This window comes from Argentina silus (assembly GCF_951799395.1).
Source record: "Argentina silus genome assembly, chromosome: 7".
Lineage (NCBI taxonomy): Eukaryota > Metazoa > Chordata > Actinopteri > Argentiniformes > Argentinidae > Argentina > Argentina silus.
The window spans coordinates 3449735-3475580 of NC_139661.1; the positions used below are offsets into that span (position 1 = coordinate 3449735).

Genomic DNA, 25846 nt, shown 5'->3' on the forward strand with positions numbered 1-25846 from the left:
GCCACTGGCTCCGACGATGAATTCCCAGACTTGTTGTGTATGCGGTGCCCTCTCATATTCATAAACCGACGACTGCGTGATTTACAGAGCGCTGTTTAACACGACAGCCAGTGAATTAACCTGCTCTTATACACGCTGCGCCCCTGCTATTGCTCACGTCTCACTGTTTTTGGCTCCGAGATGCAAGGCCGTCAACCGTCTCCCGTCGGTCGATTGGGCGGAACAGCCGGCCGCACGCGAGCCTAAGCGGCATTTAACATCCCCCCCCCGCCCACCCCCACCCCCCACCCCCCCCCGCCCCTCAAATATCACTCGCATTAGACCCCTTTGCCCACTCATCATAAACACCCATAAATGCCACGACAAATTGGATGCGAGGGCTGCGTCGCAATTACCTGATGGAGTGCGCGAAGGCGGGAAGAGAGGGAGGGGGGCGGGGGTGTTGATCATGGTAATATAACTCTGGCTCTGGGGGTGGGGGGCGGGGGGGGGGGGGCACTGCAGAAGACACCTGCATGCTTGGCTTGGCAGTATGGCTCCTGGTCCTGAGGAGTCTGTGCCCGTGGCTGTTGTACCGTGGAGAAACCACTCTTCCATAATGAGCTCGTATGAAGGATGAGGGGGGCACCGGGCCTCTGGGCTCCTCTGTCCTCTCCCCTCTCAGCCGCACACACACATTCACACACACACACACACACACACACACACACACACACACACCGATCCCCTTGCTGCAATGATGGATTAAAATGGGCCGTGGATCAGCGGCTCTGGTCTCCCAGTCGCATGCGCGGCGGCACGCGCGACGGGCCCCTCCGTTAGTTAAAGTATAGGTCAGTAAAGGGGATTAATGATTAATGGAATAGAGAGTAGATGCTTAATGAACAGGATTAGTCACAGATTTTTTTTTTTAGACAGAGCTCTCTTCAGCTCTGGAGAGGCCTGACTCTATATACTGTACTGTAGCTGGCAGCTTGACCCTACCTTCACCTTGTTCCGGTAGTTGTATAACACAGATGTTTATGTATACGCTGTAAGCATCTGACATAGTTTTGCTGCACCGTATTTGACACATGTATTCTGACAAACGATGCACTTTGACTGTTTGTGGAGAGAGAGACATCAGTCGACAAGCTGCAAGACACCATCTTAGACAGGCGAGCACAATGTGAACGAGGTAACCGGCCTCCCCAGAGGTTGAGCAGTGTACACAGAGGGTTGTTGTCTGATGGTTCGGGGCCGGGGGCGGGTGAGGGGGCGGAGGTGGGGGTGAGGCAGAGAGCCATGTCGATCCCGTCGGTGGACTTCTCGATCTGTAGCGTGCCTCACAGAGACCGCCCTCTCTCCCCTTTATGATTCATGGCTCTCCCGCTGAGGGGAGCATCAGTACAGTGGTCAAAACAAGGACCACTATCAATAATTCACCCCCTCAGATTAACATCCCTGTTCGGGCGGGTTTGGCAGCAGTCGAGTACATCACCGAGACTGATGGGGAAACATAACATCTCTACAGATCTTGTAAAGTCGGGTTTTGTTATTTTTATCGAATATATACTACATGATGAGGATGTTGCCACTGCATGCTAAGAATAACATCTCTGTGAGGAGTCTGTGCGTTAGGGGGATCAACTATTCTCTTTGTAAACAACAATTGGTATATTTCTTTCAGAGGAGTTTTGATGCTCAGTCATCGTGATTGAATTAACCCTTTTTTGAATCGACCTCTTGGACCTCGCGTGCCTGTTTTACAGAGTTGTGTCTTTTTGAAGAATATCAAGACAATGCGGTCAGACGCAGTTATATGTTCCTTCATGGGTGTTGTCAAGGGAATCACTGACACGAATCGCGTCTTTGTGTCCTCATTCATGAACGGACTAGACATGCAGCCGGAGAGGACATGCTAAAAAAAACACGTCCTTTCTTCATCTCTGTTTTTGCTTGCTTGTGATAAATTGATTTTTGCCTCAAGGAGAGTCTATCAGGAAGGCTGAAAGGTTGAGTGCTGAATACGGCGACACATGGAGATCCCTGTCAATGTGCAGCTTGTCAGACAGACACTCAAGCCTCGTCTGTCTGGGGTGCGCTATGGAGGACATGACCTCATTGCGTACCGACGACTGTACATAATCACCTTATCTTTCTGTATGAACATCAACCCCGTTCTACACAGAACACCCACACATACACGTTCTATAATTACACACATTGCATTAAAACCCATTAAAGAGGAGAAGACCGGTTATAACTAATGCATTCTTCAGCATGTTACCGAATGTTGTTTAGTATTCAGGAGATACAGGCAGACAGCTAGCTACGTCTGCTAGCTGAGGCTGAGGCGCACTGGTGTCCCTGTGCAAATGTTGTGAGAAGTTTTCAAAGGCCTGTGAGCTTTAGAGGAACACAGTGCAGCCCTTTGATGTGTGGAGCTGTCTGTGGGTAAGACGTATGGTCCTGGCCCTGTGATGGCAAGGCAGCCCCCCCCCCCCCCCCCCCCCCTCCTCCTCCCCCCCATCACCCCTCCCTCCCCCACCTCAGGCCCCGGCCCTGCCCAACCACAATGGACACAAAGGACCCGGGGCGCTACGGCGACGGCAGATATATCCCCTCACTGGCAGGGCCCCGGAGCCCCCCAGTCTCTCGTAAATCACCTGCCTAACAATGAGCCTCAGTATTCCCCCAACCCTTACCTAACCCCCCCCCCCCCCCCCCCCCCCCCATCCTCCACTCCCTCCACTTCCCCCACCTTTTATTGTTTGCTTTTGCACCCCACACTGTTTTTCTTCCGTGGTCCACTTCTTCCACTTCTTCCCCTTTTTCTTTTTTTCTGTTTAGTGTTTGTACCATTCTCTCTCTTCAGTATAGAGGCACGTTCAAGCTCCATTCGAGTCACATTTGCTGAAACCACGTGTGCTGTTTTCAGTCAATTACTTGACTCACTTTGCTCAGCACTTTTCTCCATATGTTTCTCCTGGGTAAATCTATCTGAATCTAAGCCGGACAGTCTAAGCCACAACGACATGGGTTCTATATATTGTACAGTATGTGAACTTTTGTTCCCTTCCTTCAGCACTTGGGGGTCAGGTAGAGGCGCTGGCCCATGAGTTACGACATGTCTTGACTGCGGAGGGGTTAAAGCCCTCTTTGTGTCCCGGCTCATTGCATCATGGGTAACTCGAAGAAGGACAGGGATCTCTACTCAAGGCTGAAGATGGGCACATTCCGGGAGAGGGAGAGAGGATGAGAGGGAGGGGGAGAGAGAGAGGGAGAGGGAGACGGAGAGGGATAGAGATGGATGCCTATTGTACAGCAGGCTATTTATATTCCACTGGGGTGGTTCAGACCTTCATCTTTCAAGTCAGCCTCATCGCTGGTGTACTTAATGCCTGTCTTGGTGCACCGCCCCACCATTTGATCGTCAAAACCCATTAAACCATTACATTCACTAAAAGCACTAACAGTTTCTGAAAATCGCCTCCATTTCCCCGCCTCCCCCTGGACTTATTAATGACGGCCTTACAAGAGGATCGGAGTATTGCGTAGCAGTGGGTCAACAACGTTCCATCTGTCTGGACAGCATTAGGTGTCTGAGTGGGAGATGACCATGATAGCCTAAACAGGCAGAGATTGGCGTTGCCAGTGCGGTCTTCTGGCCACGGAGGGACACCATGTGTTTAAAATAAGGGGGCGGGTGAGGGCTGTCCTTTAGAGGACCCTTGTGTCACTCCAGGAATGTGACCTTGTGTCCGCGTACGTGTATATATAACCAAACAAGGTTGGACGTTCACCCCCACCTCGTTTGAAAGCTAAATTGAAACCAGTCGGAATGCAGAAAACGCTTGAGCAGTTTCGAAGTGTTTTTCCTTCTTCAAAGCCTTGATTTAATTACGCTCGTACTGTTTTTTAAAGGTGCTGGTGCGACATTTTTACTGTGTGAGTTACAGGCATGTAAACGGCGAGGGAAACCGCGGCCAGAAGTGTCACTGAAGCATGTTTTTTTTCCGAGTTCTGAAGTAAATGGACTTAAACCGAAGATTCACGTGTGCTGTTACCTAACCGATCAAACATCTTTACGTTTCTCAATGTCTGTGTTTGGGCCCAAAGGGGGGGGGGGGGGGGGGGGTCAACCTCCAACATTTTGTCCACAGAAATGTTAAGACAAAAGTTTTTTGGTGTGTGTACGCTGTACTATAAATAGACAGAGAAGTACGTGAAGGGCTAATAGTTTGTGACGAGGTGGCGGTGGCTAACTGGCGAGCCGTGGGCACAGCCACCCCTAGAGCGCCACGCACACTGGCACCCAGTGGATTCGCTGTGACAGCAATTTATGTGGACCAGGAGCACACACTCTAAGTATAGGCCGTCACATTGTATCAATGGACCGCAACCACCGCAAACGGGTCTGGGTCTGGTTTCAGTGGGGGCCGGTGGAGGTAGAAATCGGAGGAAGGGGACTCATTGGAAAATGCATGGAACGCAATGAGCAGCGGTATCAAAACACGTGGGTTTGATTATGTGTTTGATGCCGTTCCTCATTCTGTTCCAGCCGTTACGATGAGCTTGTCCTCTCCCGTTTTCTCCATCCACCGGCCTCCGCTGCTGTCACGTCAGATCAACCACAGCAGCCCTGGCCTGCAGTTTCACCCTCTGGGTCTGGGTCTGGGTCTGGGTCTGGGGGAGTGAGTTATAGTGCTGCTCTGGCCAGACCCCAACCCAGGCCCCCCTTTCTCAGGACATTAACGCATTACGGAAGGGTAGAGTGGCAAGAGTCAGGTCTGGAATGTGGACTGTCTCACTTGGGAGTGTCTGAGTTGCAGCTCTGCAGCAACGGTTGTAGAAAACGATTATTGCCAGAGTAGGAATGTGTCAGAGAATAAGAGCTACTACTTTAGACTTAGCTAGCGTTCTCTCTCTCTTTCTCTCTCTCTCTCTCTCTCTCTCTCCCTCCCCCAGTGCCTCGTATGGCAGACCTCAGCCACCTGGGGACTGAAACACTGTCATAGAGAGAGAAGATAGAGAGAGAGAGAGGAGATGAAAACCAACATGAATGTATCCATGTATCTCCGAGTTGAGTTTTGACATTATACTTCATACATTGAACAGGGAGAGAGAATTGCCGTTTCGTTAAAACCATGGTCGGAGCACAATGCTGTCCTCCATGTTGCCGAGTTGCTTTTTTTCAGGGGGGAAAAATAATCCCTACCGTTGAAACTCATGAGACTTCATTTTGTTTCTTGCGAGTTGTGCTCGGTGTAAACACATCTTCTCCTCCACCAGACAGACGTTGTAGATGCACAACACATACATTCACCAGAATGAAGATGGTGTCTTAGCAGCTTGTCGACTGATGTCGCCTCTCTCTCTCTCTCTCTCTCTCTCTCTCTCGCTCTCCTCCTCCTTCCTTCTCTCACACTTTGCGTCTGACATCTTGGAGCAGAAAACATGATTTTAACAGATGCAGCTTCATTTAAGGGGTGCCTGGCTGTCACATCGCGCCATGTTGCAGTACATTAACCTTTTCCACCATCTGTTGTACACCCCCGTCCTGACAAGGCAAGAAATTACTAAGTGGGTTTGATTACCTGCAATGGATTATTTATACATGGTTTCTCTTTTAATGTACCGCCGCAGAGCAGGCAAACCCCCCCTAAAAATACAGGGTTACTTGAGAATATTACGAAGACGATGTTTTCTCGTTAAATTATTGAGTGTTATTTGAAGTGTTAGTGCAGCATCTTCTTTAAAACCAACTGGAGCAACGGTGGCAGAGAAGTGGATTGATGGTATGCGCGAGGAATGCAAAAACCTCAGCCATTATCCCACTCTTCCATAGGATTTCGGTAAACAATTGACATGGTGTTTCCTGCAATGCCTGTGTATTAACACTAGTAAATGTTGTTGTTACACACTGTAAGAATTAGCCAATTGCGTGTGATATGGAGTTGTTTTGCGGTTTGCGTTATTACTCAAGTGGAATAGGGAACGGTCCTTATTAAAAACAGTCCTCATTCCACTTGTGTGTTAACACGACCTCCATGTCAATTCCAAAGCTATTACTAATTAAGCAATAAGGTAGGAGAGGCTGTCATGAATAAAGTCACAGCTGAGGGGCGTTGTTAGGCCAGACACGAAGCGGATAAAGCACAGATTCAAGTGTCCTATTACTTTTATACGGTCACAAAACAAAACAAAAAGAATTGTGACAATAAAACAATGCCTTAAAGTATTTATTTTGTGATAGATGGTGGTGGTTTGTGCCCCCGCGCTCAGAAATATAGTTCTCAAAACAACCACTGTTGTGAAGGTAATGTGCTAATCAAATCTTCGTAATTTGAGTGTTTGAAGGGTATTACTGCAGCGTAATGGTAAACAGGTAAAACGCCTCATAGCTGTTACTTTAGCAGGGAATAAAGCACGGCTTTGAATGCCTCTCAACCAATCACAATGCTTGTTCTGATCAAACCGTTTGTACAATGTCCGATGTAACATGACGTTTGTTTGTCTCAAATTTTTCTCTGTCTGGTCGTTTTTTCTTTCAAAGTAGTCTCGTGGAGTTGTCTTAACAGTCGTCTTAAACGAAAAGTCGCCGTTTTAGTTGAGCTTCTGTCTGTTGTCGCAGGCAACCAAGTACATTTACATTATTAGATTAACATTCTTCCTCAGTCTTGGTCACAGTATTATATCTGAATTCTTTCACACAGTTTTCCCCCCTCATATCAAGTGCAGCGAAGGAAACGGGACAAAGAGTGGGAGAGAAAGAGAGCCACACAGGGGAGGGGTGAGAGGGACGGAGGGGGAATGTGTGTAAAAACTTGCAGAGTATGGGGTGCCCCCCCCCTCAATGGGGCGAGTTCTCTCTCTCTCTCTCTCTCTCTCTTCCTTTGGCATGTCAGTGGGGTGGGGCCAGAGCAGGCTCCCCCTGCGCTCCAGCTGCGTCTGTCTGTCAGCTCCCTGCCCCACCCCCACCCCCCCCCGCGCCCCTCCCCCCGCCCCCCACCCCGCCTCTCCCCCGTCAGGGACCTCGTTTGCATAGATGCTGCGTGAGGAGGAGAGAGGGGCGAGAGAGAGGGAGAGAGCGAGAGAAAAAAAGAGAGAGAGAGAGAGAGGAAAGAGAGGCACAGCGTCGAGCTGCTAAACTCACAACACAGGGCAACTGCTGCTTGTCTGGGAACCTGCTATTCTATTCACACTCACACACACACCCCTCCTCCTTCTCTCCCCCCCGCTACTTTTTCTCTCAACCCAGAGGGTTTTGTTCCCTCTCTGGGTAACTTTTGTTGAGAGAGTGTGTGCGTGTGTGTGTGTGTGTGTGTGCGCGCGCACACACTGTTTTGTTTTGCTCCTTCCTTTTTTGGGATTCCTACCGTCAGAGGGGAAAGGGGGGATTTGAGTCACTCCTTAGTTTTGTTCTTTGCTGCTGCTACTGCTGCTGCTGCTGCTGCTGCTGTCCTCTTGTGCTGCTTAACGTTTCAGCATCTCGGCCGGGCGAGGGGAGAGAGCAGGGTCGGGCTTTTTTTTTTTCTCTCTCTCTCTCTGTCTCTGAGAGGATTTGGAGAGTGTGTGTGTGTGTGTATGTGTGTGAGAGAGAGCGAGAGAGAGAGGGAGCGAAAAAGAGAGAGAGAGAGAGAGAGTGTGTGAGCGTGCGCGCGAACGACTGTGTGGGGAAAGGATGGCTGCCTGCCTCTGAGCTGCCTCTGCGCTCACGGGGGGGAAACTCACGTCAAAATAAGGAAAAGCGACAGAAGAGGGAAAAGGAAAAAGAGAACTTTTTCAGAAAGGAAAGGAAATTGTTCCCGTCTTTTGGAGGAGGCTTAACAAAAAGGATTTGGACGATGCCTGCCGAAGTGAAGCAGGTTAGTGCCGTGATTACCGGATTCTCCCGGCACCCGCGCCCCCCCCCCTCCTCCCTCAACCTTTATTCTCTCTCCTTCTGTTTTCTCTCTCTCTCTCTCTTTCTCTACACTTCTCTCCGGTTTCTCTCTCTTTTATGATCCTTTTACTGGATTACATATGGTTAGGTGAGGAGTTTATGTCTGGTCTGTGAGGCTTTGTGTCCTGGAAGGTCAAACGATACATCTGCCTTTTCTCTCAGTTTCCCGTCAACAACATGCTGTCTTCAGCTGCAGGGATTAGATTATCAGTGGATGTCCTGTGAGGAGGGGTGTGTGTGTGTGTGTATGTGTGTGTGTGTGTGTGCGTCTGTGCGTTGTGTGTGTTTTCTAGTCCCTAGAGGGTTGCTCGGGTTCCCATCTAATTAACTATTTATTTGAAGCATTTGTAGACTCGTCTGCGTTCTGTAAATAGCTCCCAGTACATCTATAGTGGGCACTGTCTTGTAAGCACTCTATTGGTGTATATATGGTATGATATATGGGTAAACCATCCACGTACCATGAGGACCTGTAGTCTGTCAGTAACATTCTGATTCTGAGTTGATGCACATATCGAGTTCTACCAATGACCCGGAGCCTTGTGAAATAACTTGGATCCCATTTAGGGAGTGGATGTGATGTGCTGAAAGTTTCTGCGTAACGATTGGGTGAGACAGCCAAAGTGGCCAGAGGGACAGGATTTATAGCCCCCTCTAAAGTGCCAATGGAACCCAGTGGAACCCTTTTGTTTTTCCAGAAGGTTCAGTTGCACAGATACCACAGAAATGTGCTTTTGTTGGTGTGTCTATTTCTGTGTGTGTGTGTGCGTGTTTGTGTGTGTCTGTTTGTTTAGTGTTGGAAGTGTGTGTGTGTGTGTGTGTGTCTGTTTAGTGTTGGAAGTGTGTGTGTGTGTGTGTGTGTGTGTGTGTGTGTGTGTGTGTGTGTGTGTGTGTGTGTGTGTGTGTCGTGTTGGAAGTGTGTGTGTCTGTGTGTGAGAAGCACACCACAGACACATCCTACGCTGTGAGAATGCGCTCTTCCCTGCCAAGCTTGGCAGCGCTCAGATGTTCGAAAAAGGATATTTGGAGGAAAAAAATCGGATTGAATAAGGTCAACTCCTCATTGTGAGCTCCGCCCTCCTCTCCCAGGTCTATAGTACACCAGGATGGGGTGGAGTTATGAAATCCCTGGCAGAGACAAACATTCTGTCAACTATCCACGTTGCTCTGATAATCTGTTAACGGCTGCACAGTGGATGAACGCTACTTGATAGCTGGCACACTCTGTAAAAATCTGTTATTCTTTTCTTTCTCTCAATCCTTTTCACCCTTCCACTCCCTCGTATAGGCCTGTGTGTGTGTGTGTGTGTGTGTGTGTGTGTTTGTGTCCACATAGCTTATGGGCCCTTACTCCAATGCTCTCAGGTGTCACTTCAGACTCTAAAGTGACACCAGAGAGTGTCACCGAAGTGTGGCCTCTTCGGGCGCATCCCAAAATGGCAGTTTGGAGGTGCGGAATACGCCGTGTCCCTGATCCCCCGTGGATAGAGATGATTGGTATGCTTAAGGGTGCCCTGGCATCGTGGCCTGCCTCTGCCGATCTTTTCAACTCCGAACTGGAAATTCCTCAGGGAGGGAGCACCTGCTGAGGATGGTTTTTTTTTCCCCCTGTGTCACACACACACACACACACACACACACACACACACACACACACACACACACATATATCGGGCCCTAAATAGGTGGGTCACGGAGAGGTCACTACTGTTGTTGTTTCTATTCCCGGAGCTGTTTTTGTTGTTGTCTTTGCAAGACGACGTCTGTTTTTTTAGGCCATAGGTGGAAAGGTCACCTAAAACCCTCCACGCTCATTCCTTAAGCTGCGATGTACGTACCCTGCGGCATCTGATATCTGAACAACTATTTCTAAATGTGGAAGACGACGTGCTTTACACATAAGGGTAGAGTGCAGTGGAGAGATGTTGATCTGCCTTGAACCCATCTCTAACCCAGTGAAGATTACTGCTCAGCCCTTCAATTACTGGTGAGGACTGACCATGTCTGAGTTGAATTTAAACATGCCTTATTTTAAACTTCTCTCCAGACCCAGGGATGGCTGGCTCCCGAAACATCCACTCTGTCAGCATGGCTTGTGTCGCCAAAGGCGTGACTGCTCATGCTGGTGAAAAATGGAGGAAGTCAGATTTACCGTGACGGGAAAGGAAAATAGCTTGTGTTCAATAGTATTCATCTTCCAGAAGGTCTGCTGTATCACAAACCAGACTTTTCTCTCTCAGCTCTGTGAAGAAACTGCCGGAATACCAAAATAATGTGTCTAGAATTCACCCAGAGACTAGCGTCTGGTGTTAAGACTGCGGGGCTGTCAGTCTCAGACAGCTTATGGGGGGTTTCAGATGTATTAACTAAGGCTTCCCTCCTCAGCTGCTGTTTTGATTCCTGACTGAAATTAAAAGTCGTTGTCGTCTACATGCTCTCCTGCAGGGGGCGATGTCTATGCCAACAGTCACCAGTATGTATTACCATCCCTCTCCCCCCTTCCTGCTCAGGCTGCCTTTGTGCCTGCAGAAGCCAGCGCTCGCTTGCCTGCAACAACCCGCAGATCAATATTTGAAGACGTGGGGCATGAGAAGCGGCATTGTTTTCGAGAGAATCATACAACGAAATGTCAGTGACCTGAAAGTGCAAACAGTGAATGGCTGGTGGAGATGTTTGGTCATGAGTGCTGTTCTGTAACGGGGAGGGGGTGGGGGTGGGGGTGGGGGCGAGGGGGAAGGAAGGAGGGAGGGAGGGTGGGAGGGAGGGAGGCGAGGGGTTTGTACTGTAGAGCCAATGGATGCCTGGTGACTCCAGATGGTCCACCCAAAATGGCTCCAGCGGACAGCTATCCCATAATGGCCGTGCTCCCCGTGTTTGTCATTCCACTCCCACGGTGGCTCTTATGGCCGTGACCTATGACATGCTAGTGTTTGACATGAATCTTGTCCTCTGACCCCACCCACCCACCCACCCACCTACTTGGTCTGGGTTGGAGTAGGGTCTTAAGTAACCGGAGCCAAAGTCATGGGGACAGCTGACCTACAGCTGAGATACCACTTCAGTGATATAGCGATAGAACATCAACAGTGGGGGCCGGCAGGTATCGGGAGGAGGGGGTGGGGGGGAAACATGCCACACGGTCCTCGTACGGTACAAGGGGGGGCGCCACAAAGAGGTCCTCTCTCTCGTAACCCATTTGGCAGGCTGACAACGTGACCGATATAGGCCCGCACTCACTCCCTCTCCGACCACGGACGCGGGGGGGGGGCCGCGTGGCCTCTTTCTCACCTGCTCCCCCGCCGCGGCGTCCGAGCTTTCATCATTCGGTGATGGAATTAAAAAAGGCGAGCGATGACACGGGTCCCGGAGACGTTTTAATGAGACCGGCGTCTTATTGTCGGGGGCTGTTTGTGGGTTTTTTCCATCGCGCCTGCTGAGCAAGCCTTGCTACCAGGGAGAGTGCGTTTACTGTATATGTGCGCTGTGTATACAGTCATGCATAAATGCATATAAATCCATGCATACATTACATTATGTTTTGTGGGTTACACTTTGTAAGAGCTAAGCAAGCAGCCTCCGATGGCTTGTCAATGAGTGCTTGTGGGTGATTGAAAATGTTGTTTTCTCGCTCTCTATCTATCTCTCTCTCTCTCTCTCCCTCTCTGTGCACACACACACTGAGTCGTACGTCTGGAGGCAACGGAGGAGCAGCCATTGTGTCCCCCGCAGTGCTTATTTACTTAGTGCGTGTCCGCGCGCGGGGGGGGGGCGGGGGGGGGACAGGGGGTAGCCCCGTTTCTGTGGGAATGGGAGTCTTCCTGTCTTCTCCTGCGCACCGTAAACACTGGCCTCCACTCGTCGGACTGGCTCCATCTGTCCGTCCTGATGGAAGCCTGCAACAAAGACTTTGTTTTAGATCGGGGCAAGATAACAGGGCAACAATCCCCAGTGTAAACAGCCGGAGCAGGCAGAGAGAGGCTCCCCCATCGTACTCCTGTGGAGGCTGACCAGAGATGTCAGACGGGGACGGGGCGTTGAGGGGTTAGGAAGGAGGCGAGGACAGGGCGAGGCGGGACGGCGCCGCCTGTCCATCTTGATGACAGGTGACGAGCGGGGGATTATTTGGCCTCCGTTCTGCTCACTCAGATTGCTTGTGGCTCTCCTTACATCCAGCCCCAAGTCTATCTGCCGCCCCCTGCAGAGGCTGATAAAGGAGGGATCAGAGAGGGGTGTTTGTGTGTGTGTGTGTGTGTGTGTGTGTGTGTGTGTGTCTGTGTGTGTGGGAGGGTGGGGGTTAAATTGGTGTGTACAGTATGTGTGTCTCTACAGTGTGTGTGTGTGTGTGTGTGTGTGTGTGTGTGTGTGTGTGTGTGTGTGTGTGTGTGTGTGTGTGTGCGCGCGCTCTCCTACAGTAGGTGTCACAGCTATAATTGGCTTTTCAGGCAGAGGCTGAGGCAAGAGGTGCATATGTGACAGTTTTTGGGGCACCGCCATGGCAACAGGAGTGGTTGAGAGGACCCCGTCGACCCTGAACTCGGTGATTAATGACGCTGGGCCAGCCCAAGTTTGGCAGGCAGCCCCGCATGTTTACTTTCTTTCATTATCTCTCCTTGACAAAAGCGGCATTTTCCTGCCATCAATACAACACGGCCTGGCAGCTGGAGGAGTGAACAGTGGTGCACTGTGTATACAGTAGAAGGATTTGACACTAATAGATGCGCTGAAACCTATATTGTTCTTAATGCACTGTACAGTGCAGGGTTCAGCCTCAACAAAAACATTGATGGTGAGGACTTAATTTCTGCCAGGGGAAAAAAAAACATGATGAGAACAAAAAAACGGTTTTTTCCAAGTGCATCAGAAGGACCCCTGAAAAGAAAATCAGTGCCGGAAGGTAGCCTATAGGATTAGCTGGGGTTGATAGATTGACATGATATGTGTGCTATTTGTCCTGAGGAGCGTATTACTGCAGCCATTGACCACATGGATCGATTAGGAGCTTAAGTGGAAGTTCATTTCAGCCTTTCTCCCTCTGCATGTCCACTACTTCCTCATATACCCAGGACCTGTTAGGGCCCTTTTGAAAAGAAGTAGGACTTCTTTAACAGTTGCTGGGGACCTCTTAGAAGGGGCCCCTGAGGGGGGAGGTCAAAGTCTTCACAAGGCTCCCTTCAAGCAGAAACACTGGGACAAATACTTTCCCCGCTGCCCCCCTCTTCCCCCCTCTGGCACCGACCATATTGTACTGGTCAAAACATACAACATGGCCCCCGGGAGTAAGTCTCGGGCTCCCCTCGCATGTTTAGTCTGGACATTTCTTCAGGAGGAATTATTCCACTTCCTGCCTCTGGGATGGCTCCCGAAAGGCAGTGGGGAGGGCCGGACCATCGATCCTCCATCATTGCGCCATCTGTCTCCCGCTGCCTTCTGGGATTAATGATTCCCTCTGACAGCTCTTTAGCAAGCTTCTATGAACATGGGCTGGCACTTCAGATTAGCGAGCGGTGTGGTGTAAAGCATGGAGGCCTGCGTGAGGCCTCTCTCTCCTCATCTCTGTCAGTGTATAAGTGGTGTTTGGAATAATAACAGTCGAAATGTCTTTTACCACTCCGGCTCTCGGCCCATGGGGAGTTGCGTAACGTCAGGCTTTGGCACGTCTTTGAAATGGGGTTCGTTTTTTTTTCCGGCGGTTGCAGACGAAATGGCAGTTGAGATCTTGCTGATGAGGTCCAGTGCTTCTTTAGAAGGCTTCAGTAAAACCTCCCCTATCAGCGCCAGACAATGGAGCCCGTAACTGGTGGTGGCAGAGGTCCAGACTGAAGGCCCAAACCGCTGTAATCTGATGGATCATGGGACCAGTGTTCCCCTTAGGTCCCCTCTCCCGTCTTCCCTCTCCCCTGTTCCTCAGCGGCCCCAGTTCAGCCTCCACACAAACCACATGCTAATGATCGGCAAGAGTTCAGCCAAGCCAGGAAAAAACTACCTAGAAAACAAAAAAAAAAAGGTGAAGGAAGGATTTTTGTTTTAGTTTTGTCCGTTTCCGAGCATGCCGATTCTCCCACACAGACAATAGTTCAGACAGTGCGAACAATAGAGGCATCCAGATTCGGGGGCCAGCTGTCATATGTCATTACGCGCATGGCATTGTTACTCATCTCCTTGTCTTCTGTCGCTATATGCTGCACGGCCTGTTCCCGGCGGAACCCCGCGGAAACAATGAAGCGATGCGCCACTCACGCATTCCTCAAGGCTCTATTGAGTTGTCTAATGAACCCAGACCGCATTTGCCCTCAGCCCCTGCCATGTCTGCCCCACCACGGTGCCTCTGAATGGCACCTCGGTCCCCCCCCCCCCGCCCACCCCCCTACCATATTTAATTTGTTTGGAATGTGGAATAGGCTGTGAAGTGGAGCATGGCACGGTGCTGATGTGTGCCAGCTCTGCTGAACTAGAGAGACAGGTGTCAGCCAGTGATGGAGGTGCTCAAGTTACCATTGGGCCCAGGGTGGGAGGAACCGTGGGAGACGTGGGGCCCACTGATTTACGCTGTGTAGCTGCTGATAAACTAGCTGCAGTCACAGAGGCTTGTGGTGTGTCAATAAGACACCAGAGCCCCAGACTCTTATGGGCACATTAATTTTCTGCTCATGAAGCAAGGGTATTGTGCGTATTATTATTCTCCGAAATAACTTGAAACACTTTAGCACGTGGGCGACTGCAATGTTTTCGTCTGTGCTCGAGTGATTTGTCTGTGCCCTTTGACCGAGTGGGAGAAAATGTATGTTTGAGGAATGATGCTCCCATTTTATCTCTGCTAAAACAACATTGCAGTGTTGACAATTCGCAGCTTATATTTTCGTAGCTGGACCTTTGGCTGCCACAGTCATTGTTGTCTGATGTGTATTTATTTCCCTATGGCTGCTCCGCGTTGCTGTTGGTTACCAGGCAGCCTTCCGGGTCCTGAGAGGCCCTCCGTTTGACCGACTGGCGGGTCAGGGGCCGGACAAAGGCTTTTTCCCTCAAAATGTGGACGTGACGATAAGTGTGCGCCACATTCAGCAAAGTTCTCAAAGTTAAGCAAACAAAAGCTTGTTGACGCAGACCTCTTGAGTTCCCAGATTCTTTCCATCATATTTCAGTACAGTTAAGAGAGGCTACATCCAATAAGACTGCTCTTTGCCCAGCGGGGCCCCTCCCCTCTGCATCTGGTTCTGAGGGGGGGGGTGGGGGGGGGGGGCTTGGTTTGTTCCTGTGAAAGAGTGGGCAGCTCTACGTCTCTGTTTCTCTAGCCTTAAGGGACTGCAGGGAGTGTTTGGGGGTCATGGAACATTCTAGACTCTCAGTTGTTCAAATGGGAAAGCTCATTCTTCAGTCTGCTTCAACCTCCGAGCCCCACAGCCCCGCCGCCTCTCCCTCTCCCCCCGTGTCGTCCCTCTACAGCCCTTCACGTGCGACGGTGCCTTTCGAGAGGGCATCTCAAGCTAATTGAGGTTGGTCTCTGGGCCTGGCCAGTAGAACACGCATGAATGCCCGCCTTGTGCATCGCATTAGCGTCATGTACCGTGCAGACGGGAGTCATGGGAGACCGGTGAGGGTGCTCTCCCTCTCCTACCCTCCGTGTTCTCACGCCAGTCCTACCGAGGTCAAACACGGTCTGGTAATGACCTCCCAGCTCTAAAGGGGGGCCACAGGATAGACAAGGCAGAGACTTGGACGTGTCCTCTATCCTCTCTAACGAGCGGCAGAAGACAATCTCTCATTACAGCTCTGTCTAGAGACGTAAAGAGGAAATAGCCGCACAACATTTTTCGTTTGAACGTTAAATGGGAAATATGTGCATATGGTTACGTACATTTGCCTGTATGTGTGTGCAGGTGATGTGTGCGTGTGCTTGCGCGTATGTGTGTTTGTCGTATAGGGTAGCACCGCACATGTACTAGCTTTGTGCTCTTGTGGCCTTCTGCACTCTACATAGAGGGAAGACATGCACATGGACTGGTTTATGGCACGCTCACCAAATACCAAAGTAGAACATCCAGATCTATTTTGAGTCCGGGGCTATTTACTCCGTTACTCAAAAGTGGTCAGAGGAACACAGAAGTAGAGACGCACCAATTTGGATGGAAGGCTTTCAAAGGAAAAGCCATTGTGCCTCCCCCGTACTGCGGTGTGTGTAATCACAGTGCAGCTGGATGCCCGTGGTCGGGCGATGCACTGGACACCCGCGAGACTGCCATGGACGCTCACTCACACAGGGACCTGGTCGTACTGTGCAATCGGAACCACACAGGCTGCTGGACTGACTCAGGCCCCTTCAGCCTGAAGGCCCGGAGCCCAGAGCCGTTCCGTGGCAAAACATGGCTCCTGCCCTGTCTTCTCTCTCCAGGACTCACCAGCAAACCTAATTAGCGCTGCCTCTCTCCGGCACACAGTGGCGCCTCTATTCCCCGTCAGCCTTTTAGCTAGCGTTTTGAGAAGCACTGTACCGCTGTGACTGCTGCTCTCCTCCTCCTCCTCCTCCTCCTCCTGAGTGTTTTTGGAGTCACAGATGGAGTAACCTGCCAATCTGTGGAGGGATTTCGGGGTGTGTTCAGGCTTGCCTGCTTGGCTGAGGGTGTTTAGAGTGGGGATGGGGGATGCTGCTGCAGACGATGCCTCTACCTCGCCACTGCAGACGATATCTCCAGGGATCAGCTACAGTAGAGTGTGTTACTCAGAAGATGGTGGAAGGCACATGTTATGCGTACATATGTGGTGTGTATAGTGTATTGTATAGTTTGTGTTTATTTGTTTGTGTGTGTTTGTGAGTGTGCGCGCGCGATTGTGTGTGTGTGTGTGTGCGATTGTATGTGTGTGTGTGTGTGTGTGTGCACGCGATTGTGTGTGTGTGTGTGTGTGCACGTGTGGGTGCACGCGCACGCGCGATTGTGTGTATGTGAGCTGCGCTAGCAGCAGCACTGCAGTAACAGGGACAGCTTGCTGTGGACCTGAAGTGGGTCAGCTACCTACAGTAGCACCCATTCTCCCTCCGTGGAGAAGCTGCTGTGACAAACACATAGCCTGGGATACTCCTTTCCGAGCAGGGCTTTACCATCAGGACACCTGCACACCTGTCTCTCCCCTCCCTTGGCATGCCACAGTGAGTATCGGTCGAATCAGGGCGGCATTTAGAGTAACCCGATTGTTTTGTGATTCGTTTGGCTCTCGTATTTCACAGTACAACCTTCAGGTTGGTGCAGCTAAGTACTGTAGGGAAGCGCAATTAAGCAGAAAATTAATATTAGCAATTCTTTTCATTAATCAGGCCTTGTGTTTTTTTTTTTTTTTGCTGGAGTGTTTCAGATGGGAAGCAGTCAAGGCTGTATGTGTATCTTCTCGCTCCTCTCTGGAACGCAAAACTCTCTTATTTGTTGCACATCTCCTCAATCAAAGAGCTGTCTTTGGAATGTGTCTTTCTAATGGGCTGGAGTCCCAGCGAACGTCGCGACTGCTGCTGTGTAACATCCTGGTTGAAACAAGCAGGGACAGCCTTGATGATGCTCGAATCCACAGCATTTTGCCGAGTGGCGCCGCGGCGGCGGTGACGGGCCTTAGGAGAGGGTGCTGTGCTGTGAAGGAATGGATCTCTTTCATGCCTTTCATCCAGCCCTCTGAGATCAAACTCCTACCTCAGCTCGAGGACTTTTCATGTCCCCGTCTGCTGTGTGTGTGTGTTTGTCATCGTCGTCGTCGTCGTCGTCCCACTGCCTGGTCCTCTGCAACGCCAGGCATGATGTGATATGACATTTTCTGTGATTCGGAACACTTCCAGGGACTCATTTCCCAGGCTATGACAACGTAAGCCTGGTTTGATACAAGCTGCTTTGGTAATGCCTCCAAAATCCCATCGATGTTATGTTGTCACTCGTGTTTCCCCGCTTTGATGAGAATAGCTTAGATATACCTGATATATGAATCCGCTATGTTAAAGCTGAAAGCCCAGGGTATAGAGTGCGGTCTACAGAAATGTGGTCAGTGCTCTACTTTTCCTGTACTTCAGAACCCTCGGGATTTGCGCCAGTGAGCTCAGTGTGGCTCCATTGTGGACCGAAAATCAGGAATGCCCCTTTTCTTCTCATAGAATAATCCAGGGCGCTGACTCATTTTAGTTTTGTCATGCAAGTTTTTTTTGTCACGCAAGTCTATAGAGAGAGTCCGGGAAAACGAAAGCAGCGCTAGCTATGAGTCATGGTCCATTCGACGTGCTCCCTCTCTTTACCCAGTCAAACAAACATCTGGAGGGCTTCTGTTCGAGCTGCTTGTGTGTGAGGGCTGCCAATGAGGAGGGGATTAAAACCTTTCGCCCCCCAAATCAGTGCTGGTCCTCACTCTGCTGCTGCAATGCTGCATACGGTTTCCCTGTGTCCTCCTCTATGGCTGGGTTTTATCGTGGGTTTTAGCGCCGGTACTAAACACGTTGGCGCACAGCACAGGGCTACTCACTGATAGTAGACATGTGAGCACCTTGTCGCCATATGGGGGTTTGGAATTCAACTGAAGTGTTCTCTAATCTCCACAACATGAGAGGAATTTGGAAGGCCTTGTTTTTTCGGGCAGAAAATAGCAGCCTGCGAACCATTTGGATTTGGGTTTGGCACGGAGTGTTGACGCTACAGTTCTGGCTCGTCCAGCAGGGAGGGTGGAGTAGAGGGGTGGCGGTGGGAGGGGGGGGGGGTTGACTGGGAGGAAGGTGGGCTTGTTTGAAGGTGCGGAACTCGTAGTCATCTGAAGGCCGAAATAAAATAGGCGTGTGTTAGAGTAGTAGAGTGAGCCTCGCTGCCATCAATGACGTGTTGTGTCACCCGGGACTGAAACCGTTTAACGGCCTTGCTACTGTGTTGGGATGAGTTACAAAATGGCTGCTGATGGTTCAAGGCTGCCTCCTTCCCAGGCTAATGAATGTTTTCCCGGCCTCATGTTTCCATTCTTTGCTAATGATCTCTGCAACGATCAAATGTAGTCTCTATCGTCCCTGGTGACACTGAGAAGTACTGTTATCACCTTGACATGAAATGGTCTGAGGTCTAATGTACATGTTAACAGAAGTGAAACAATAAACAATAGTTTTTTCTTTTTTTCTCCAAGAAGACCGAGAAATGTATTGTTTTTGAGTTCATGGGTATATTCTTGGGGATACTTTTCATCTAGCTAAAATCCAGCACCGTCCGATTTACCCGGAAGAAGTGTTGTTGTAGCTTTTGTTATTGTTGTGCACCAGTGTGATTCCTTTCACTTCTGTTTCTTATTGTATAAACTAAAGCCAGTTATCAGTTTTGCACAATATTTTCTCTATGCTGAAATGTTGTTTGTTTGACTGTAACTGTTTTTGGCATAGATATATCCCAGACCTCACAGAATTACATTTTTGGTGGTAACTTTGTCTCCGAGTCATAGCGATGTGTAAACACCAAGTAGGGGTGATTGTTTGTTCCAGGTTGGGCTTGTGGTGGGGATTCTGATACATTTGTTCTCTTCTGCCCTTGGATCATACTCACCAATTAGGTCGTTCTCCATTTTGCCACATTCCAGAGGTTTAGGGTTTTGAATACGTTTCTCTTTCTGCCTCTCTAAATACATCTTGCATGGTCTGAAATAGATATATTTTCATCTTTTTGAGATATTGCCCAGCTCGTTCCTGAGGCGAGTGGACTAATGGGCTTTGGCTCCTGGTATCCACTCGTGTTTTCCCTGTCATTTCCCCCTCATTGACCTCATTTGACCATTTACCGAGGCCCCAGTGGGGCAGACAACAATAGGCTTTATATTAAATATTCACCATGACTGGGGCATTCCACCATGCTGTGGATCTGTCCAGAGTAGTTTAGTGGTTAGAAAAATATCTGCACTGATCGGAAAAAAAACAAAAAACAAAACAAACCCCAATGTTTTTAGAAAAAACAAGATTGAGTTTATCTGTATGTGCTTATTTGGATGGTGCCAGCCTGCATGCCCTCCAGTTAACCAACCTCTGGCACGCAATGTTTGTGGCTCCTGTCTTGTTCATCTTTGTCTCAGTCAGAAATCCAGCTTAATGAAATAAGAGAAAATCCGGATGGAGCCCTGAATTTAAAGTCAAATAACGTACAGATCTCTTATTCATTTGATAGCATGGCCGTGGCTGGGGGGGGGGGGGGGGGTATAGGAGTAGGTTGTCCTGTAGTGCCAGTGTGGGTGGGTGTTGTGGTGTATGGTGCTCAGGTGATTGGGGTCTGGGGTTGCACAGATGCTCTGACTAATTGTAGTAAAAGCTGGGATGGTGTCTCTGGAGGGGGGAGTGGGGGGGAGGGGGGATCGGGCAGATCCCTGTAGCATCAGGGTTGGCTCTCCCTGGTCTAAACCCTGCTGTAGTACCCAGACTAGTCCTGATTAAGGAACAGCATGCATGCCTGTGCCACACTGGGCTCCCATAATGATGTCAGATGTTGTGCCAATTCAACCAGGGATTGGGAAGGTGCCTGCTGCATGGTACCGCTGAGAACACTGTCTGTGCTTCTGCTACTCAGACGAGGGTTTTTCTGGAGCAAAGTGGTTATAAAAAATGCACCTCCTACATCTGGTCCTTATGGATGAGACAGGGGGGGGGAAGACTTTGGAGAAGATCATATTCCTCCCGTATTTGGGCACTTTGACTTCCACCCAGTGAAATATGTCAAGTTTCAAATGGCTGAATAAGCCCAAGCTGTTGAGATTCCTCCTTTTTGTGGAGCACAGGCTCCCCTTTTTATTTATGTGGTTCACAATTCCTGCTGATGCCAACAAAAAAAAAAGGAAGAGGAGAATGCCACTGCTACAAAAGGGACAGGATGTGTGTGTGTGTGTGTGTGTGTGTGTACGCCGGTCCATGTTGTGCTTTGTGTACAGTAGCTTTCTTTCTTCTTCTCTTCTTTTCTCCTCACTCACTTCACTGTGCTTTTGTGTACTCTTTGCCTTTCGGTGAGAAAGGATGACTGGGGACCTTTTTGGGGAAGTGTGCGTCTGTGCTTCTTTCTTGGCCTGCGAAGCTAACAAAGAACTCTGAAGTTGCATTCCATTTCCCAGAAAACCTCTCTCTCAGCCTCAAGTGTGACTGGCCTAACCGGTGTGTGTGTGTATGTGTGTGTGTGTGTGTGTATGTGTCTGTATGTGTGTCTGTGTGTCTGTGTGTGTGTGTGTGTGTTTGTGAAAGAGAGAGTAGGAGTGTGGTCCAGGTCTGATTTGCACACACATTGGATTAGAAGCGTTAATTTAGAGCCAAACTGGCCCCACCTGAACAACATATCTGTGTGTGTGTGTGTGTGTGTGTGTGTGCATGCGTGCCCCGCGTGCGTGTGTGTGTATCTGGATCCAGCCCTGTGGAAGGAGAGTTATTTTGGGCTCCCCTCTGCTGCAGAGCTCGTTGCTGAGGGGTGAGAGGAGGAGAACGCTGCCCCCCCCCCCCCCCACCCCTCCCCCCAAACCACTCCAGAGCCAGTCTGGCTGCAGTGCTCCACTCTCCCACCCTCCACTCTATTTTAAGGCTGCAGACACAGCCCTGCTCCCTGCCAGATTGGACCCCACTCTCTGTGTGGGGGCGAGAACACGAACATGGACCTCACTCCCCATGGGCATTCACACACACACACACACACACACAGAACCACACTGCCAGCTAGTCTAAAGGTGATGCTCCTGATACGTTCTTAGATACAGTGAACTGCCTGTCCTCTGTCCTAACAGGACATTATTTTAGGCTGCTCACACACACACACACACACACACACACACACACACACACACATAAGGTCACTGATTAGATTTTCTTTGGTTTGTTCCGTTACAGTTTTCAAAAGCCTGGGTATTGCAGCCAAGCTGTTTAAGTCCCCCCCCCCCCCCGCCCCCCCCCGACTTCCTTTATGAATTTAAACGGCCAGGGCGGGGTTTGCATTCCACCGTGGGCAGACATCGGGAAAGCGGAAAAATGCGTCCTCAGCGTTTCCTTCCTGTCTAGATACAGTAGAGTACAATACAGATGATTCTATCATCTTGCATTGTTCGTCATAATGCTGTATAAGCAATAAACCATTCACTTCCCCAATGGAATTCCTTCAAGTCAAGTTCCGAAGGTTAACAACGTGGTGTCCTGTCCTGTACCCTACATATGAATGTCTGTACTAGCAATGGCCGTTACTAGCATCGATTTAGTAAAGCACACGATTGTGCTAACTGTTGTGTATTTCATACCTGTAACAAAGTGTCTTAGGTGGGCGTATTGTACTGTAACTCGTTGCACAGATGCCACCGTCTATTGGGGGGGGGGAGGTCAGAGACGGTGTGTTCCCTTGTCGAGAGGCAGATGTTCCAAGTTGGAAAGTTCCCGTGTTTCGGCCGAGGTCGAGACGAGAGACTAAACCGATTTGGCAGCTGTGCGACGGCGACTATTAGGACCCCTCTCCCCCCCCCCCCCCCCCATTCCTGGAATCCTGGGTAATTAGACTTCGAGCACACCGGACGTCTCTGTCTGAGGAGGACAAAAAAACAAGCCTTTCAGTGTGCTTCCCTCCGTCTCCCGGTAATCACAGAGACAGAGAGACTTGTCGGAGAGAGAGAGAGAGCTCGGCTGGCTGCTGTTTCTCTTTCTGCACTCCCAGAGTCTGAGGCTCTGTTAGTCTAGAGGGCTGACGTTGCTCGCTGAAGCATGTGATGACGATCATTATTCTGCACATAATCATCGTTTAGTTGAGCTCATGCCCGCCGCTGCCCCCCCCCCCCCCCCTTCTCTCTCTCCAGTTTTTGTTTCCAAGAGCCTGAGGAGTTAATGGTTAAAGCAGAGCTGCAGTAACATACACAACCTGTGGAGTTGTGTGGACATTAGGGGTTGGTCTCTCTAGGAACGGAATGGCCCGGCCTCTTCCAGTAGGTTGACCTCTGTGCTGTCTCATCTGGGGGGGGCTGGAGTTGAGTGAGGGATCCTGAGGGAGAGCCGGCGTTGGAGCATCACCGGTAATTGTCAGCTTGGGCCAGTGACCCGTGTGTGTGTGTAATGGGGGCTCATCAGAGTCTGTTGGTTGTCGTTCCTCCCCTGCTAATGGGTTATTTTGGGTCAAGTTCCTGTTTACGGGGCCTCTCGTTAGGGGCCTGAATCTGCGTCGGTCGGCATTTCCTGTTTCGCAGAACGAGGCTCTCTCGGCGCGGCCAGAGCAGTAGCTGAGGCGAGGGGGGGTGGGGGGGGGGGGGGGTGGAGGGAGAGATGTTTCAGAGGGTGGAGCTGACGGTAGGGGAGTCCTGGGCGGGGGGGGGGGGCTTGTTTCCAGATGCTAGGGCTTGCAGCTGGACGTGTGGGAGCCGCAGTGAAAGGGAGCGGCTCAAGCGTAGGGGCTTAACCACTCATAGAGAGGAGATAATCCATATTTCATCTGCATCAATGCTACCCCCCCCCCTCCTCCTCCTCCTCCTCCTCCTTTAAACCCAAGCAAACTCCAGCTACTTCCAGAGCAACACAGACCCCAGTACATGAATACTGCATGACTTTGACAGAAAATAAATAAAGAAATGCATTTCCAAACCCAATGGAAAAAAGCTCTTTCATATCCAATGCCTTGGGGGAGCTGGGGAACGGCTTTATTAGATGGTTGGATTCAAAGGCAGGCATTCGCCCAAGACACCTCTTCAGTCTGACCCCGGCCAAAAGCTAGCAGTGTGAGCCGAGAGCACTCACGCGCACACACACACGCACACACACACACACACACGCACACACACACACACACACGCCATCACCAAAAAGCGTTACGCTATTGTCTTTTTCCATGACTTTATCCCCCCTTCACTCCTGAAAGAGAAAAGCTCTCGACCTCCCCCGACTTCGGTAGCTTATTAGCGAGAGGCTCTTTTGTTGTGTGCCATTAATCTATGATTAAATATCTAAACAGCAATTGCACAATCTCCAATCTCTCAGGACATACAATACCGACTCGGCTCAAAACAAATGCAGCCCTACTTACCTCTCGCAGTGTGAATGAATGGCACTGAGGCAGAATACATTATGTTTAATGATGCTGCCCTGTCTCTCTCGCTCTCTCTCCCTCGCTCTCTCTCTCTCTCTCTCTCTCTCTTTATTGTTTATAGGCTGCCTGTCCTGAATAATGCTCAGAAGCTCTTTGTTATGACTGGGGCCTGTTGTTTTGTTAAATGACGGGGATGAGAAGACCTCCCAGTGGAGGGGACTGATGGAGAGTACAACATGGGCATGTACTCGGGATGAACCCAGGAAGAATGGCTCTCTCAGCACCACGGTGACAGAGATGAGATGGCTGCCGCTACAGAAGTTTTAAACGCGGCGAAAACGTTTTTTCTTCGCCCGGTAACGGAAGTCCCTACTGTACCGATATGAGCCATATGTCGTTATGGTATCTCCTGGGCTCATCTGGTTTTCAGTGGGAGGGCTGTCCTGGTCTCAGGGAAAGAGGGTTTTACGTTCGGTTGAGAGTCACTCAGGCGGCCGACTTCCCTTTCCTCCCCCATCTGTAGGGGTTGTCGGGATTGCCGGAGGATTAGTGTGTCTGGTTGTCGCTTTGAGCCTTGTGTTACTGCACGCACACACATACACACACACACGCATACACACACACACACACACACACACACACACACATACATACATACACAGCCCTGCCAAAGTCTGTCGGTTGGCTCTCGGTACAGCCAGAGACAGGAGAGAGAGAGTGGAACAGAGCCTCTCTTAATATCACATTCCTTTCATCAGAGAGAACAGAATCATAAATAAAGTGTCTTGGCCGAAGCACACCCTGATAGATTTATCCGTATGCAACAATAGCCTCCGCTACGACACACACACACACACACACACACACACACACACAGTATATCCATCCTTATCTCACCACTGAGTTGGAAGGTTGGCTGTAAATCTGCAGGGATTTCTCTGGACGGCGAGCTCGGTCTGCCGGAGCCAACCAACGGCCCCGCGTACGGCGGGGGTCTCCGTGGAACCCGCTCACACCCAGCCGTAAAACAGCGAAGTCAGGCGGAGGCTTCACGGCACGCATCACTGAAAAGCAGTGATGGACTGTGCGGCTGTGTGTGTGTGTGTGTGACTGGAGAAATATGGCGTATAGCGTTTTTTTTTTTTTTTCTGACTTCCCCCGGGCCCCCTCCGATAAAGGAGCCCGTCCCTCTCGGGGGGGGGGGGGGGGGGGTTGGGTATCTGTGCTAACGCAGCCTTGTTGTTACCCCTCCACTGTATCAGCCCTGGGGTCTCATGTTTCTCTCTAACACAGAGGGGGGGGGGGGGGGTCCAATCCTCAACCGCTTGTCTGTAAATTCCATGAAATGGGATATCCCGCGGCAGCTGAGAGAGCCAGGTTTGGAGTGGGAGGGAGGGGGGAGGTGGGGGGGGAGGGAGGGGGGGGGGGCGGGTGGGAGACAATGCGCAGCGCGTTCATAGCGTTACTGCTCTCAGGAAGTGGAACATATGTCCCTCTCCAATCCTCCAGAGGCCGAATAGACCTCACATGAACTGAGCTTCTGGCACACTGCCTCTCCCTCAGTGTCCTGCACCCCCCCCCCCCCCCTGTCCTGCACCCCCCCCACACACACACACACACCCAGCCAGGGAGCTAGAGAGGGGGGGGGGCGTACACGCCCCTTCGCTCCAGGCCCAAAGTTACGCCATCATCACAATCGACCCCCCCCCCCCCCACCGCCCCCATCATCCACTGACTGCTACCGCTAATCTCTCTCCAGCGGCGAATTCCTCCCATCTCTCTCTCCGCCAACCCCCCCCCCCCCCCTCCCCTCCCCTCCCCTCCTCCTATCCAAACAAACAGCTCAGCCACCAGCGCTGACCCCTCCTAAAGGCCCAGTCTCCATAGTCTTTAGTTATGTGAGTGGGCGCTCTCTCTC

At 50.6% G+C, this 25846-nt stretch overlaps 1 protein-coding gene across 4 annotated transcripts in view; it reads left to right on the forward strand.

Moving 5' to 3' along the window:
• arvcfb (ARVCF delta catenin family member b) overlaps positions 1-25846 on the forward strand; it is a 150602-nt gene that overhangs the window by 58036 nt on the left and 66720 nt on the right. For 3 of the 4 annotated variants that reach the window (XM_083673666.1, XM_083673669.1, XM_083673667.1), the window contains exon 1: positions 7579-7850. The exons of the other annotated variant lie outside the window; for it this stretch is intronic. In XM_083673666.1, the coding sequence (XP_083529792.1) occupies positions 7830-7850 (21 nt within the window). In that variant the 5' untranslated portion in view covers positions 7579-7829. Of the gene's footprint in view, positions 1-7578; positions 7851-25846 lie in introns of those variants that run through there. 4 annotated transcript variants of the gene reach the window in all.